We start from the raw sequence: 17,515 nt of genomic DNA, 5'->3' as shown, positions 1-17,515 counted from the left end.
CGGTTGTGTACGTGTGTGTGTGTGTGTCTGTCTGTCTGTCTGTCTGTCTGTCTGTCTGTATGTCTGTCTGTCTGTCTGTCTGTCTGTCTGTCTGTCTTGTGGACCCAGACACCTTTTGCTTTATGCTGAGAGGAAAAGGTGCAAGCCAACACTCCCGTTGCTCCTCCACTAACTTTGTTGTCACGTTCCATTCATTCCACCCATAGGCCATGGAGCGCTGTGGCAATCGCATGTCTTCGCACACAGAGAGCGCCAGTTTCTTGCAAACTTTAACGGGACGATTGCCCACAAAAAAGGTAGAGCCACTTGCACCGGGGAGGAAACCACCCCACCCACGTCGTGTCTTCTCACTTGTCTTGTCTGTGGATGTACAGTACGGCGTTGGATTGGTCAATGTTGTTTTGTTGGTTGTGCCGTCTTGCTGAATGTCACTGATATGTGTCTTATTTTGAAACTTTATTGAAAGTAATAATAGTAATGATTTTATAATAATGCTTCCCGCCACATGAAATTGTTTTAGTCTTGCGAATGCTACACATTTGTGCACTGTTGCTTTCAAAATGTGCATGTTGTGTCCTTTCAGCTTGTTGTATCACCATTTGAGCCAAGATGATAAATGTGACATGGGGTCTTCATTTTGGCAGTGCAGTGAACGAGTGGTTAGCACATCTGCCTCACAGCTCTGAGTATGGGGGCTGGAATCTGGGCTCCGGCCTTTGAGTAAAGAGTTTGCATGTTCTCCCCATGCTTACGTGGGGTTTTCTGGGTAGTCCGGCTTCCTCTGTCATTCCAAAAACATGCTTCTGAGGTTAACAATCGAAAATTGTCGCTAGCAGTAAATGTGAGTGAAAATGGTTGTTTGTGCCCTGTGATTGGCTGGCAACCAGTTCAGGGTATATTCAACCTCACTACTGAAGTCATCTTGGAAAGGCTCCTATTCACCCGTGAGCCTATTGAGCATACGTGGTCTAGAAAATGTATGTGTGGATCTTCATTTTCTCTGGAGCATTGATTCTCAACCATTGTGCTGCGCTGCATTAGATAATCAGGTGTGCTGTGAGATATTTTCCCATTTCACTTAATTGTTTTGAAATTGTTCGTCTTTCTATGCCATGGACTTAACAGGAAGAAAAATGTCATGCTCTTCACCTATAAGGTAGAAAGTATAGTGGCACCTCTACTCATGCAATTAATTGGTTCTTAACGAGAATATTAGAGACGTTTTGCATGTAAATGCCGTAATCCTTTCTAAGCCCCCCCAAAATTCTGACATAAATGTTTTCTAAAGCATAAAAACGCATAAAATATGTAACAAACACATCTTTAAATTTGATTATTGCACAACAAATGATAGCTGTGCATGCTGTAAAAAAGTAAGAATAAAAAATAAAGATGATGGTCATTTAACGTTAAACTGGTATCCTCATTGTTTTTTGCCCTCTCTAGTGCATCTTCTCTCTCAGAAGTGTGTTTTGCCTGGCGTTTTGTAAAGTACTGATCCAAGGATGTTTGCTTTTGTCGACTTTTAACAATCATTCGAAAAATCCCAAGGCAAACAGCATAGTTAGCGATTGCCAGACTGAACACTTTTTCTGAGTGATTCACATTTACGTAAAACTATCGGAACGCCTCATGGCTCGAGGGGCGAATGATGAGGAGGCTGCATAGACACATATCTATCTATCTACACACATAGACACATACAATAGAGGTCCCTCTTCGCCAATGGCATGCCAGGATGATGCTCGGCAGTAGCCAATGGCAAAGCAGCTATAAGTATGTTGCGGTCGGGAAACTCAGAGCTGCACGTAGCGGCCCATACTTTATTTTTACCTTTCGTATCTTAGTACGTATTTAGTACTTAGTACTAAGTATTTTTCGTAACTAGAGGCAATATTTTCCTGTTGAGGTGTTTCGTATCTTGAAAATTTCATATAAAGAGACATACATAAGTAGAGGTATCACTGTACATAATTACGGTAACCTATCGACCCACCTGTTATCCTATGAATTTATGAGCAAATTGAGCCAGGATTATCATTATTTAAATTTACTGTATACTTTTTGGGATATTTATGCAATGTAAAATATGTGCCTCAGCTCAGTTAAGGTGGGAAAACACTGCTCTTGAGCATTTGTCTTCCTTTAATAAACTTTCTTCATCAGTATCTTTGACCAAAAGAAGCAGTGCATGAATCATGGCCTTTTTGAAAAGTGAAATTCAGTGAACTTCCCATTCCTTTTTGGTTTACATTTGGTTACAAGACTTGCAAAATGGTGGGAGTCTTGAGTATTTGTTTTGGGGTGAGGGCTTTGGGTTTTCACACATGAGAGAAGAAATAAAGACAGTCAATTAGTTCATATATGTACTCTATATCAGTATTTCCTGCATTGTCATTTCTAGATAATCTCATTTTGGTAATCTCAAAGGCAAAGGCTGCACAATATTAAAAAGTGGGATATTGGTGTTGGATATTGCAAAGTATGTTATTGTTATATATAATGTTACATATTTTCCGCACTATAAGGCTCTTCGGAGTATCAGGTGCACCTTCAATGAACTGTTTTAATCAATCCCCCATGTTATAAGGCACATTGAATAGATAATACAATCGTGGCTGCGGTTGCGCTATGCATCCACGAGATAGATACACTGAAGGAATACAATACAATACGACTTTATTTATATAGAGCTTTCACAACTGCTGTAACTGTAACAAAGCGCTTTACAGAACATTTAAAATACTTTGTCCGAGAAATCAGAATATCGATCCATATATAAGGCGCATTGGATTATAAGGCTCACTCTCGGCTTTTGAGAAAATTGAATGGTTTTTGGTGCGCCTTATAGTGCGTAAAAATTCCGTATGTGCCCCCATACGCAATTTTTGGGAAGGAAAAGTCAGCAGGCTCAATGTATTCTTATCTAATAAAGTTATTGAATGTTAGCAATGCCCCTAGATACTGTTATCCTACTGGATCTGATTGGTCAAATTCTGATAAAACCATATAATTCCATCTGAAATTATGGCACGTCTTTGCGATACGTATATTGCATGTACCATCATCGCAATGACTATGATATATTGTGCATCCTTACTCCTAGCCATATTTCCTAACACTTCTAATGAAGTGACTTGGAATGAGTATACAGTTCTGAAAAGTCATGTGATGACCTCACCTAAAGAAAATGTTGATGTTTGACATTTCGCTCAGCTCCGTTCAGTCAATTTTTTTTCTTCATTCTGTCCCTTTCTATCATCCACTGTATTCCCTCTGCATCCCTGTCCCACATAGCTCTTTCACGAGGAACTGGCTCTCCAATGGGTGGTGAGCAGTGGAAGTGTCAGGGAGGGAGCTCTACAACAGGCCTGGTTTTTCTTTGAGCTCATGGTAGGAAAAACTGACATTGAATCCCGATCATTTTTTTTATCCTTGTCAGTCATAATTTTCTCTTTATGAAATACATGCAAACCCATTCCTCCATTTTTACCTGGCAAACACTTGAACCGCAGGTGAAGAGCATTATTCATCACCTCTACTTCGCTGAACGCCTCGAGTCACCCAGAAAAAACAGATTCCCGGAGCGCTTTATGGATGACATCACAGCGTTGGTCAGCACCATTGCTGGCGATATTGTATCACGTTTCCAGAAGGTGAATAATGACAGGAAAACATTTTGTAATTGTAAATTCAGAAATAATAATATATAATAATAATAAATCGAGTAGCTGTTGATGTTTATTTTCCCAATATGTTTTTTTTCCTCACTTTTTATTGTTTTGCAAGAACTTCATTAACTTCATTAATTACACACTCTACTGTTCCGTAAGTTTCATTATATTCAAAATATAACAACTTGGGCTTTTTGTCATCAGGATCTGGAGCTGGTTGAGCGACTGAATACAAGTCTTGCTTTTTTCCTCAATGATTTGCTCTCCGTCATGGATAGAGGCTTTGTCTTCACCCTTATCAAGGCGTACTGGAAACAGGTAACCACCTACCTAAGATTCTTGACTGTGTGATGCATTGAATGTCTCATAATAAAATGTCTTCAAAATACATTGGAGGCAAATAGACCATGACGAAGACAAAAATTGTCTCTGTGGTTTTCAGTATTTGATACATTTAAAGTGTATTCAGTGTTGAACGTTTCTAAATTGAGTTAACCTAGTAAAAGATCTCAGGCCCTCATGACCTTTGAATGTATTTTTTCTGAAGTTGGTTTAATATACTGCCACGCCTTGCCTCGCAACAGGTTTCCACAAAGGTTTATGCTCTGCAAAACCCGACATTAGAGTCTCTCAGGCTGGATTTCTTGAGAATAGTTTGCAGTCATGAACACTATGTCACCCTCAACCTGCCTTGCAGCTTGCTCACGCCACCTGCTTCCCCATCACCGTCTGTCTCTTCAGCAACTTCACAGGTCAGATTTGCAAATTTGACACAAATAACAAAGTCAAAGGACGTAGAATGAATGTATTTACTTTAAATATTTAAAAGAGGAACATAACTGTAGACTCACAGCTCTACATGAACAGCGCAGGTGTTTCTGTCATTTGCGTCTAACATGTGTGACTCTTCTTTCTCTTTTCACAGAGCTCTGGGTTCTCCACACATGTTCAGGACCAAAAAATAGCAAACATGTTTGAACTGTCCGTGCCGTTCAGGGAGCAACACTTTATGGCTGGGCTGGTACTGTCAGAACTGTCTGTGATACTTGACCCAGACAATGAGGGGTTAGTATGTTTCACACATCACATATTAGAATTTGCTTTCTCAAAAAAAAAAAAAACGGTTTCAGGGATACGAATATCCTATGTGGTGGGGTCATTTTAGGGGTTGAGCTGATGGTGTCTTCACACTGGACATGTTGATTCAGTTTGATCACGTGTGAATTGGAGTCCGGTTGAGACTCGTGGGTCTGCTTGCAGAATAACTGGTTCTGGTCAGTGCACTTGAAATGTGAATGCTGTGTGGACCAATTACACCGACTATTCATTCATTCATTCATCTTCCGAGCCGCTTGATCCTCACTAGGGTCGCGGGGGGTGCAGGAGCCTATCCCAGCTGTCTTCGGGCAGTAGGCGGGGGACACCCTGAATCGGTTGCCAGCCAATCGCAGGGCACACAGAAACGAACAACCATTCACACTCACACCTAGGGACAATTTAGAGTGTTCAATCAGCCTGCCACGCATGTTTTTTGAATGTGGGAGGAAACCGGAGCACCCGGAGAAAACCCACGCAGGCCCGGGGAGAACATGCAAACTCCACACAGGGAGGCCGGAGCTGGAATCGAACCCGGTACCTCTGCACTGTGAAGCCGACGTGCTAACCACTGGACTACCGGGCCGCCTACACCGACTATTGTTAATTAGAAAGCATGAGGACAACACTATAGTTTCATGGCATATAGTTTCTCCAACAGAGGATCTTAACATTACACATGGTAGAAGTGCTTCATGATACCTCAGCTGCTGAAAAATACCACCGACTTAATGCATTTGCACATACCGTATCACCCAGCAAACTAAATTTTTATGATGGAAATAATCAGATGGGTTGCATGTTTCTATCCATATGACATCATTTACTTTCCATACTTGATTCTGTGAAAAGATGCCAGTGTGAACAAAACAAAGTACCGTATACTCCAAAAAATGCAATTCATCTGCTTTTTGTCTGAATGAGAGTATACGCTGAGATAAACCTAGATGGTTCTACCCCCCCCCCCAAAAAAAAAACAAATGGTAACAGTACTGTACAGTCTCAACCTTTATCAAAATGCATATGTTCTGTTTTTCTATTCTTGTCCAACCTGTCTTCCTTCTTTTTCCTAGGATGTTTGGCTTGCATAAAAAAGTGGTTAGTGTTGTCCACAACCTATTGTCCAGCCATGACTCTGACCCGCGCTATGCAGATCCAGAGGTCAAAGCCCGAGTTGCTATGCTGTACCTTCCTTTGATTGGCATCGTCATGGAGACCCTGCCACAGCTCCATGACTTCACAGGTACTAATTGAAGCATAATGGCAACTTATTGTCTAAAGCAGAACACTGTGGCACGAGTTGAGTGTTAGATTTTGTAGAACTGTCCACTTCAAGCTGATGTGTTTGAGATTTAAATTTTACCTAAATGTTACTGCATTCAATTCTTGCTGTTCCTTTTTTTCCTTTTTACCGACTCCCCCCTCCGCACCAGATTTAACTCCTGTGGGTTAAACAAAGATACGGAGACGGAAACAAAGAACAACTGACTTCATAAATACTATGTACAGCAACAGCTTTTTCCCAGTAATCCTGAAACCTAGCAGAATAACAGTTGACACGGCCACATTAATAGATAACATATTTATAAATAAGATTGATCATAAAATGGAAAGTGGACTTCTCATTAATGACATAAGTGACCACCTACCTGTTTTTGCAGTTTTTCATAATTATTTCGATAGAAAAGCTAAATCAACAACTCGTATAACAGAAATAAGACTAAGAACCCAACGTGCCATCGATGCCTTTAAGCAAGACCTAGAAAAACAAAACTGGACCGAGGTCTACTCAAACGAAGACCCAAATACAGCGTTTGAAGTATTTCAGTCTACCATAATCTCCTTATATGACATTTTCCATTAACTATAAAGTCTCCAAAAAGTATAAAGACCCAAGTAAGCCATGGATAACGAAAGGCATAGAAAATGCATGTAAAAAGAAAAACATTTTATATAAATTGTTTTTACAAATTCAGAACTGAAGAAGCAGAAAAGAAATATAAGACCTATGAAAATAAACTAGTAAATATTATAAGAACCAGTAAAAGAGATCATTATCATGCACTATTAGAGCAGAATAAAGGTAACACACAAGAAATATGGAAAATACTTAACCAAGTAATCAGAAATAGTCCTAAAAAATTTGATTATCCAGAGCATTTTATCAAAGGTAAAAATACTATTTTGGAAAAAACTGAAATAGCGACTGAATTTAATGAGTATTTTGTCAACATCGGCAGTAACCTAGCAAAACAAATTCCTGATCCAACAAACCTGCTTGAAATAGATAGATACGTAGAAAAAAACTCATCCACGATGTTCCTTACTGCTGTAAAACAAGAAGAAGTATCAAATATTATAAAAACTTTTAAAAATAAAAAGTCAACTGATTGCTTTAATATTGATATGACAATAATCAAGCAGATTATAGAATATGTAGTGCGACCTTTCACGCACATATGCAACCTGTCATTCAAAGCTGGTATCTTTCCATCAAAAATGAAAATTGCTAAAGTAAAAAGTGCAGAAAAACATCTGTTTACAAATTATAGACCAATATCACTACTACCACAATTTTCAAAAATATTATAAAAACTATTTTCGCGCAGACTTGATAGCTTTATACAAAAGCATGCACTGTTAAGTGAGAATCAATATGGCTTCAGGGAAAAACGGACCACCTCAATGGTAGTTATGGAGTTTGTGGAAGGAATAGCCACTAATATAGACAACAAAGAATTTACTGTTGGGGTTTTCCTAGATCTAAAAAAAGCTTTTGACGCAATAGATCACAGTATATTATTGAAAAAACTATAAAGATATGGCATTAGAGGTGTAGCTTATAAATGGATAAAAAGTTATTTAGAAAACAGATATCAGTACGTGCAACTCAACAATAAAAAAACGAATCAACTGAAAATCACTCACGGAGTTCCTCAGGGGTCAGTGCTTGGTCCAAAACTATTCATCTTATATATAAATGATATCTGCAAGGTCTCAAAACTATTTAAATGTGTCCTATTTGCTGATGATACAACTTTCTACTGTTCTGGAATAAATCTGAAACAGCTCCTGATAACCGTAGAAAACGAATTAAACAAATTAAAAAACTGGTTCGACAGAAATAAATTGTCACTTAACCTGAAAAAATCGAAGTTAATTGTTTTTGGCACAAGACCAATCAAACACCAAGCTAAAATTATGGTAAACTCAATTGAAATAGAGAGAGAGTATGAAACCAAGTTTCTCGGATTAGTAATAGACTCAAAACTATGTTGGAAACCACATATCGATAACGTAAAAAGAAAAATAGCCAAGACCGTAGGGATCCTCTACAAAACCAAGGAAGTGCTAAATAAGAGATCTTTGTACACATTATACACTTCATTATTATTACCATATATGACCTACTGTGTGGAAATATGGGGAAATGCCTGCAAAACAAACACACTCCCTATTCTCAAACTACAAAAAAAAGCAATTCGAATTATTAATAGATCAAAATATACGGAACCCACAAATCCACTATTTATCAAATTAAATACGATGAAATTTTATGACCTGGTTGACTTTAAAATCGCCCAATTAATGTACAAAGCACACAATAACCTGCCCTGCCAAAACATTCAAGAAGATTTTCGAAATTCGAGTAAGCAACTATGAATTAAGAGGTACCAACTTATTCAAAAAACTCAAAACAAGAACAAACATCAAGCAAAGAAGTGTATCTAGCAAAGGTGTTAATCTGTGGAATAATCTCGAAACGGACCTAAAAATGAGTAAATTCTAATAATTTAACTGTGTGTAAAATTGATAAATTCTAAACATTAAATATAATGATAAATCAGAACTAAGTTGATAAATAGAGAAAGGTATTGAAATAACCATTATGAATACAAGAGAAAATTGACACAAGAGTGCCAGGGTGAGGATATATATAATCCCGATACAAACCAAAAGTTATGAAAATATCACGGTTAAGGGTAAAGTATGAGCCTTAATGGAGACTTCTTCTTACTTTTTCTTTTCTGATTGATATAAAAATGATTTAGTAACGGACCGATAAGTAGGACTAGATAGTTTTTTACTTCATCCTACTCCCTTGAACATAATAACTGTGTTGAATGAAGACTGATTTCTTTCTTTTTACTTTTTTATCTACCTTATTTTCTGTCAAATTATTACTGTATATGTTTTATGTTCAATAAACAATAAAAAAAAAGATTTTCCCCAAAACCTCATCTCTTTTTAGCTTCTCTCTAATGCACCAACCTTATGTTACTTTTGCCATTTTTTCCCTATTACAACATCAAAAATATATTTAGTGACACATGAAACCATCTGTGATTAAAATTTGCTGTTGAGCAATGTGATTTGTCATTCAGTCATATTTTTCTCTTCCTTTCTGAACTTTCTTCCACTTCACTTAGAGTCCCTCAACCAGTGGGGTCGATCAGGTGGCGTGCAGGGCACCACTGTCTGCAGCAATGGGGATGATGCTGAGGCAGAGGGAAACAACATGATAAATCAGACTGTTGCCATGGCCATAGCTGGCACCACCACTACCTCGCCAATGTCCCGACCAAGCAGCTTCTTGTTGAATTCGCAGGTAATCGATAAAAACAGCATATAGTACACACCTTACTGTGCTGCCCCCTCTGGTACGCACACAGCCTGTCGGTGGCAGTAGTTACCGAAGTAGCGTTCATGACTGATAATGCCTAAAACTAAGCTCCAGTAGTCCCACAAAGTTGAGGGAATTTACACTATGCCTGTAAAATAGGATGTGATGTTTAGTTCCCGCAAATTCTTTACTTCCTGGCACATAATCATAACAATCAATTGGTTGTTATTTATATCATTCTCCATTTTTCCCCACATTTTGCCATTTTGTCCTGTACTTCTCTTGACCTGTTTCACCAGGCGAATCGTCAGCACGGAAGCTTCTCGGCCGAGTCAAGTCGCAGTCTGCTCATCTGTCTGCTGTGGGTGCTTAAAAATGCAGATGAGCTGGTGTTGCAGAAGTGGTTCACCGATCTCTCAGTCTCACAGCTGAACCGTCTGTTAGATCTCCTCTACCTCTGTGTTTCTTGCTTTGAATACAAGGTGAGATAACATCGCTTCCTTTGCACATTAGGTTGGATTCACACAATATGGGTTAAATGACACAATTTCCCACAAGGAGCACAATTTGGAGGTAAAGAAAAATAGGCGCACATAATCAGATATCCTCCGATCCTCCCACAAATGTGAATGAAAATGATCTGCTAATTTGACCGCGCCATCAACGGACAGATCAGCTATACTCTGTCAATGTCTCATTTTGAACACTGGGTGGAGCCCACATAATGACATACATGAATCGACAGCAGAAGAACAAAAATGTTCTGTAAATGTATTATAAAAACCACAAAGAAGAATGTTGAATCAATACTGTAGTATTGTATGTTGACTGTTGTAAATAAACTGAATAAATAAGGAAATACAAGACGAATTGTGGAGAAACAACACTGATCAAACCTAAAAGTCTGGTACAGACCCAGACAGCGACCATCCACCCATTGTGTAACTCTTTGCGGCAATCAAAGGCTTTCAAGTGCGCTGAGCACAATGAAACTCGATGCTAATGATAATCAGAGCCACCGACACATACTGTAGATCGTCAAGCTATAAACTTGTTCCAAGAGCACGCTTCAACGGCCCTTATGCAACGCAGTCCAGCTCAGCAATGCCACTGCGATCGGGCAGTGCATATCTATTGAAAAGAATACGTCCGATTTATAGTGCGCTACTTTGGACACTCATACGCTTTAAAAAAAATAAAGGGGTAAACATTAGGCACAACAAAATAGAGAGCCAACATCACACAAAGAGAATAATAGAAGGCAACTTTATAGAATTGAAGCAAGCTAGTTTTAGCAGGTGGCCTTACGGACGTGTTATATTGACCTATTTTGCATATCTCTGGCTCCCAGAATGCATTGCACAGCACAATGAGGTTAGAGTAGGGGTGGGCACTTATTTTCCTGTGGGGGCAAATGAGAAGCAGAAAATATTGTGGAGGGCCGGGCCAAAAGTTAGAAATAGAAATAGAAAATAAAGAAGATAGCACAATGTCTTTGTATGCCAGTAATAATGTAACATTCCCCTCCACCATCACACTCAGCACCGGTTCTCCTCAAGGATGTGTACTGAGCCCCCTGTTGTTCACGCTCTACACATTTGACTGCTCTCCGACTCTTATTAGCGGTCCAGTTTGCGGAAAGTTTTTAACATGATAACAATCAAACCATTCTAGGAAATGTTCATTTACTCGAGCCACAAGCAATTCACTCTGAGCATGGAAATTGCCAGAATCGGACTGAGTAAGAATCGCTTCCTTGTTTTTCAAAGTCTCGTAGATTTGAGTCTTTCCGACTCCAGGCGTCTCCTGAATGTTTCGTACTTTTTTACCCGCTTTGTTTAATCAGATACATATCACTTTCCCTTCCATGGTCATTACTCTCTCTCCCTCTTTCTTCTTCTTCCCCTCCCTCCCTGTGCTCTGCAACTTGAAGTAACTGCGCCACCTGGTGTCGAAATACCTGTCATTACAAGTCCAAACGAAATTAATGCAATCAAACCTTAATTGTGCACCAATCTTCGGCGGGCCGGATTAAAAAGACCCAATGGGCTGGATCCGGCCCGCGGGCCGTGGTTTTCCCACCCCCGGGTTAGAGGGATGTTAATCTCCGCCAAATGCTTCCTTTGTTACCAGTATTTGAACGCGTGTCATATTCAACACAATTACGATTGATTTATTTTGCGCTTGGTTTTTACTGTGACGTTAGCCTGTGTGTAAAATAGTGACATCCAGGTCAATTCTTTGTACAACTTGCACTGCTCACCCAAGCAATGCTTGTAAAAACGGAGATTCACATTATGATGAATGGCAGGTCTAAATGACCTTGTGAATTAAATACATCAGACGTAATAAAGAAAACTTGGTTATAGAATCGATATACTGTAAGTGTAGTTAACAATGAGTTTGTTACTTGCGTACATCTGCCGTAAATGGTCAAGAGTTCAAAAAATAAAACACAATCTGCAAACGTCGGCCATTTAGCCAATGTTTGAAGTGACTTCACCAGACAATTTAATTGGCTGCCCTTTTAATCTGAGGGATGGGTGGTGATGATCATTTAAACCAGCATGTTGTTGCTGACACTGGTGTTCTTGTTAATGAACATTTCTGGCATTTATGCAAGCAAGTTGTCTAAGGTGATCCCTAAATGTAAACGCACTGATGTGGTATACGTTACCTAGAAAGAAAAAAATAAATGGATATAAGCATTACATTGAAATTGGTCACTTTGACCCTAGTGTCAATTCAACCTTATGTACTTTGGCTGCCTTTCTTCCTGTTTCAGAATGATTTATATTTGATTAATATGTGCCTGTCACTTTGCACGTTGCATGCGTGTTTTCACGCCGTTCAACTTTCTCTGCTTCCTGAGTGCTGTGCTACAAATGACTTTGCTGCCATTTTCTCTTTTGCCACCCACTCACCCTCTACTTCATGGATACAAGGCCCATGTTGTGTTCACCATGCAGGGGAAGAAAGCATTTGAGCGTATGAACAGTCTGACTTTCAAAAAGTCGAAAGACATGAAGGCCAAGCTGGAGGAGGCCATCCTGGGGAGCATCGGTGCCAGGCAGGAGATGGTGCGACGCAGCCGTGGGCAGCTAGGTGGGCTCACAACACGCTCTGTGCAGGGGTGGGGTGTAACTTTAGCAATAGGATTGTGTGCATTTCACAATTTTGTGCTGTGACATTGTGTGACAGTGTTTTGTTGAAGGTGGATGTTGACACAAAGCACTGTACCATGCTGTGTTTTTCGACTTGATTGAATTAATTAGCAGTTTTTCAATTTCACACTGTGCAGCAGAAATCCTACATATGTTGCTGGCATATTGCTCACATTGCTGCCTTCATACCCTCTGATGATTGGTTCAGGTAGCTTGATCAGAGTTTGTAATTCCAAACTGTAATGTAAATGTGGTTAATACTGTAAAATGCCACAATGTATCACATAAGCCAGGGGTGCCCAAACTTTTTTGACTGAAGATCTACTTTTCGAACAACCAACCTCCCATGATCGACCCGTTACCACGCACACGCGCATACACGCACATGTACACGCATGCCATGATGAGCAATAGCCTGACGCTGAGGCACACGACGGACGCACTTTTGCAGCCTGTTAACGATCATAGCTCACGCGTACCGTTTTAAAATGCTTTTCTCAGCCCTCCAGATTCCATTCTTTGCCCGTCCCCCCGTGAATTGTACAATACAAACTCTGAATGAGAATAATGATAAAAGAAATAGCGCAACAACTCGGATCACAAGCTGCAACTGCAGACTGCTGAGTGCTCACAACTTCCGGTGACGCAGTCACACGTCAGGTCACGTGACCTGCTTTATTTGATTTTGTTTTTTAAAATACTTTTTGTGAAAGTGAGACTGACTGAATGATTAGGGTGCAGTGTGCATTAACACAAAAAATATATTACTAACATGCGCAGAGACACAATTTTTTTTTTCCTCTCCACCTCGGATCGACTTGGGACTAGTCCTTGATCTACTGGTCGATGGCGATCGACATCATGGGCACCCCTGACATAATCCATTCATGTGTACTCATGGCTGTAAATTAAATTGTGGCTGTCAAAACAACTTCAACCAAAACTTATTATTATCTCCTGGTGAATAAAGCAAATCAATCTGCCTTTCTTTTTCGTTCCCAGAGCGTAGTCCTTCAGGCAGTGCCTTTGGCAGCCAGGAGAATCTGCGCTGGAGAAAAGACATGACCCACTGGAGACAGAACAGTGAGAGATTAGACAAGTAGGTTCTTTTCTTAATACATTTTGTTAATGCCTATTCCATCAATAACTGTCTTCAACAACAAGGCGAACTACACAGCCAAAGTATTTATTCCACAGTCCTTTTGAACAAATGAAGCCGTAATGCAATGCATTCTCGCTTTGTACAGCACCTGTAGTCTTTGTTAGATAGAAACTTGTTTCTGTAGTTTGGAACTTTTCTTCAACTGTTACATTTGGGTCCTGTGTTCTTTTCACTTAATTATTTGTATGTCGCTCTGTGTTCATGTAGGAGTCACAGATCACACAGGTATTGTACGTCGCACATTTGCTGTGTGCTCTTTTCAGTCCGTTTTCTAGAGTTCCTTGAGCAATGTGTTCACTTGCATGTGGAACTTGCAGTTGTCATGGGTGTTATTTGAGTTTAGGTTGCCAACCAGAACATTTTGATACACACGTACAATAAATTCACCGTTTCTTCAACCATCAATTCCTGACTGGAAAAAAAAAGCCTTCAAAATTTATGATTTGGTGCAACGCGCACTTGTATTAAGTTACTGTATAGAGTAAGTGCTCAAGATGAACAGAATATAATCGCTGAAATGGGATTTTACTCATTTTACGGTTGATTTAGGGCAATTTTTTTGGATAGCATTAACTGAAAAAGGAAGAATTTTTAAATAGTATTTACTCTGAATACTCATGCAGGGAACACTGGTGTCACATGACATTGATCAGGATATATAGTATCTGCTGTTAGCACCTCTTCATAATTGGTTAGGCTTTGTAAATTGCACATGCACATGGATGCCCAAGAAACTCATTTCCTTTCCTGACGTCCCAATAACATTGTGCTTGTTTGATTTGGTGGTGGCTGAGTCTGTAATGTGTGTTGCTTATTTTTAGACTGAGGGTGGCGTGTTTTCATTCTTCCTGTAGCAGAGCAAAGCTGTTTGCCATCCTTTTTTTTCTGCCAAAGCAAATATATTTCGTTGCCTAAGTAATTTATAGCCAGCTAATCTTGCAGTATGTATGCATTCAATTTAAATGTGTGTGTGTGTTGTCTAGAGCCCCCGGAAAGAAATGCTTTAACATCATAATTCTTCAGACTGGCTGTATGTGTGTATTTATATCAACATGGGGTGACTTGGGTCCTTTTGAAATATTTAATCAGAATCAAATTTATTGGCTATGTATGCAGGAAAGACACAAGGAATGTGCTTCCCAGTTACACCGCGTTCAGAGGAACACAGACAAGACTAACATGGGGGAGACGAAAAGTCTTATTACATTATTACAATACATTTTGATTCAAGTGAATGCAGATATTCAACTTTAAAGTGCTCTGGAGCTATAAAGTTTCAAACTATTTACAAATAAGTGTCTATTGTGTTTTTATGAACAATTTGACGTACATTGATGATTTTTGCATTTCACCAAATTGTTATTTGGTGAAATGCAAAAAAAAAAGTGAAAAAGTGAAAACGAACACTTATGATAGTGTGTTACTGTTCACATATAGCCATCATTGCAGTGATCAATGAGGTCGGTCCTGCAATAATTATTTGAAACACATGTAACCACAAATCTGGCAAAAATAAATTTTCGGTGCAATTGGTAAAGATTAAACCACACAGTAGAAGTCCATCTGTCCTTTGATCATTGTAAAAGCAACTATGTCCTCTTATGGGCTTCAATTAAATGGAATTTGACCTTTACACCTCTCAGACCTCCAACAGCACATAAAAGCATGAAGACAAACAGCTTGTGAAAAAGTCAATACTGCACTGCAAAAATTGGCTCGACCACGGGTGGTGGAGATTAGAATCTCCCATAACGTTCTCTTTGATGTACAACTAAAATTCTGGAACGGCTTTCTGTTTCTGTGATTGTAGGACAAGAGCAGAGTTGGAGCATGAAGCACTTATTGACGGTAACCTTGCGACAGAGGCCAACTTGATCATTCTTGATACTTTGGAGATCATTGTGCAGGTTTGTGAGTGAACATGATTTTATGCAGAGATGCTACCAAAAATAAGGATACGGATCAATTTAATCTGATATTGTCAGAGAAATGCACCTATTATTTTAGTGTATGAAGCAGCTCTTGGATTGGATTGTGTGCCTAATATTGTGGCTGTGTGTGGATAGTTATTGTGTTATGTTGTTAGCCAGTAACTGTTGATGTAGCTCTATCTCTCTGTTTCTCTAGACCGTATCGGTGACAGAGTCCAAAGAGAGTATCCTCGGTGGGGTGCTGAAAGTGTTGCTTCACAGTATGGCCTGTAATCAAAGCGCCCTCTACCTTCAGCACTGTTTTGCTACACAGCGAGCACTTGTGTCAAAGGTGGACTATCTTTATTTCAGTTACATCATTTGTGTACAATCGTGTTTTGGTCTTAGATTTTGTAAATGTGGCTTTCTGTCTGCCTTTTTTTAGTTTCCTGAACTGCTGTTTGAAGAGGAGACAGAGCAGTGTGCTGACCTGTGCTTACGACTGCTAAGGAGCTGCAGTAGCAGTATAAGCACCATCAGGGCCCACGCCAGCGCATCACTCTACCTCCTCATGAGGCAGAACTTTGAGATTGGCAACGTGAGCACAAGCCAGCAAGTCATGGGTTGCTGACTAGTTTTTACTTGATGGATAGACACCTTTGATGATGAATTGATTTTTGATAGGCCTTTCTCGGTTGTGTTATTTAACGCTCGTTTTGTCTGCTAGCTATTAAGCCGCTCAAGGTCTGACATTACAGTTGTCTTGATAAAGCATTGTTTTCCTCGTGCTGCTCCTGATTTTTTTGTTCTTTTTCATTTTTAGAATTTTGCAAGGGTGAAGATGCAGGTGACGATGTCTCTTTCATCATTGGTGGGAACATCCCAGAATTTTAATGAAGAGTTCCTGCGTCGCTCTCTGAAGACCATCCTTACTTATGCAGAGGAGGACCTCGAGCTTCGGGAAACAACTTTTCCAGACCAGGTACTGAATATATTGTCCAATAGTCAACGCCATTCATTCCAGTTTAAAAAGACAAATTATATTTCGTTTATTTGTGCTTCGGTCAACCTTAGAGCAGGGGTGTCAAATTCATTTTTGTCCTGGGCCACATTGTAGTTACGGTTTCGCTTGGAGGGCCGTTATGAAATTTGAGAAGCCATATAATGTTTAATCACATCCACAGATTACAAACACAGCGCACAACAAATTGATGGATAACTATTTGTTAATCCAGAAGTGAAAAATAATGATTGTTATTGTGGATTACATTACAATTTGAAATTTTGGTTCAGACTTTATGGTTCAAACATTATGGAACTCGACATGCTTGATTTGCTTTCGCGGTCCACATAACATGATCTGGCAGGCCAGATCTGGGCCCCCGGGCCTTGACTTAGAGAATATTTGGAAGAAGCAATCTATGCACAAGTTTCAATGCCCTCACTCTTTTTTTCTAGGTGCAAGACCTTGTTTTTAACTTGCACATGATTCTGTCTGACACGGTCAAGATGAAGGAACACCAGGAAGACCCTGAGATGCTAATTGATCTCATGTACAGGTACTGTACAAAGCTGATGAATGATCAGGAAAATATTTTCAATTTTAGTGTATCCCTCTTTTGGCCTTACCAGTACCGTATTTTCACAACTGTGCGGCGCTACATATTAAAACATACGCTAGCTTAAAAAATACGGTAGTATGCATGCACTCTCCAGTACGTTTTTAAAAATGCAATGAGTGAAAAACATAGTTCGGTTGTACTTTATTCAAGGACAATGTACTCATCTTATTTTTTGATTAATCCATCTCCACAAATCTGTCAAAGTCCTCATCTTCTGGATCCGAAATGAACAGCTGGGCAAGTTCTCCATCAAACACGTCCGGT

At 39.5% G+C, this 17,515-nt stretch overlaps 1 protein-coding gene across 22 annotated transcripts in view; it reads left to right on the top strand.

Moving 5' to 3' along the window:
• dock7 (dedicator of cytokinesis 7) overlaps nt 1–17,515 on the top strand; it is a 71,596-nt gene that overhangs the window by 35,368 nt on the left and 18,713 nt on the right. For 7 of the 22 annotated variants that reach the window (XM_052073283.1, XM_052073288.1, XM_052073272.1 and 4 more), the window contains 17 exons: nt 207–296; nt 3,298–3,393; nt 3,516–3,656; nt 3,879–3,992; nt 4,259–4,426; nt 4,600–4,739; nt 5,843–6,012; nt 9,200–9,378; nt 9,693–9,875; nt 12,339–12,498; nt 13,560–13,656; nt 13,927–13,944; nt 15,530–15,626; nt 15,847–15,981; nt 16,075–16,227; nt 16,453–16,611; nt 17,088–17,188. In XM_052073283.1, the coding sequence (XP_051929243.1) occupies nt 207–296; nt 3,298–3,393; nt 3,516–3,656; nt 3,879–3,992; nt 4,259–4,426; nt 4,600–4,739; nt 5,843–6,012; nt 9,200–9,378; nt 9,693–9,875; nt 12,339–12,498; nt 13,560–13,656; nt 13,927–13,944; nt 15,530–15,626; nt 15,847–15,981; nt 16,075–16,227; nt 16,453–16,611; nt 17,088–17,188 (2,201 nt within the window). The remainder of the gene's footprint in view (nt 1–206; nt 297–3,297; nt 3,394–3,515; nt 3,657–3,878; nt 3,993–4,258; nt 4,427–4,599; nt 4,740–5,842; nt 6,013–9,199; nt 9,379–9,692; nt 9,876–12,338; nt 12,499–13,559; nt 13,657–13,926; nt 13,945–15,529; nt 15,627–15,846; nt 15,982–16,074; nt 16,228–16,452; nt 16,612–17,087; nt 17,189–17,515) is intronic. The other 15 variants (XM_052073286.1, XM_052073285.1, XM_052073280.1 and 12 more) reach the window with 6 other exon arrangements.

This window comes from Hippocampus zosterae, chromosome 8 (assembly GCF_025434085.1).
Source record: "Hippocampus zosterae strain Florida chromosome 8, ASM2543408v3, whole genome shotgun sequence".
NCBI lineage: Eukaryota > Metazoa > Chordata > Actinopteri > Syngnathiformes > Syngnathidae > Hippocampus > Hippocampus zosterae.
The sequence above is the reverse complement of the archived record's forward strand: the minus strand, read 5'-3'. Positions and strand labels throughout refer to the sequence as shown.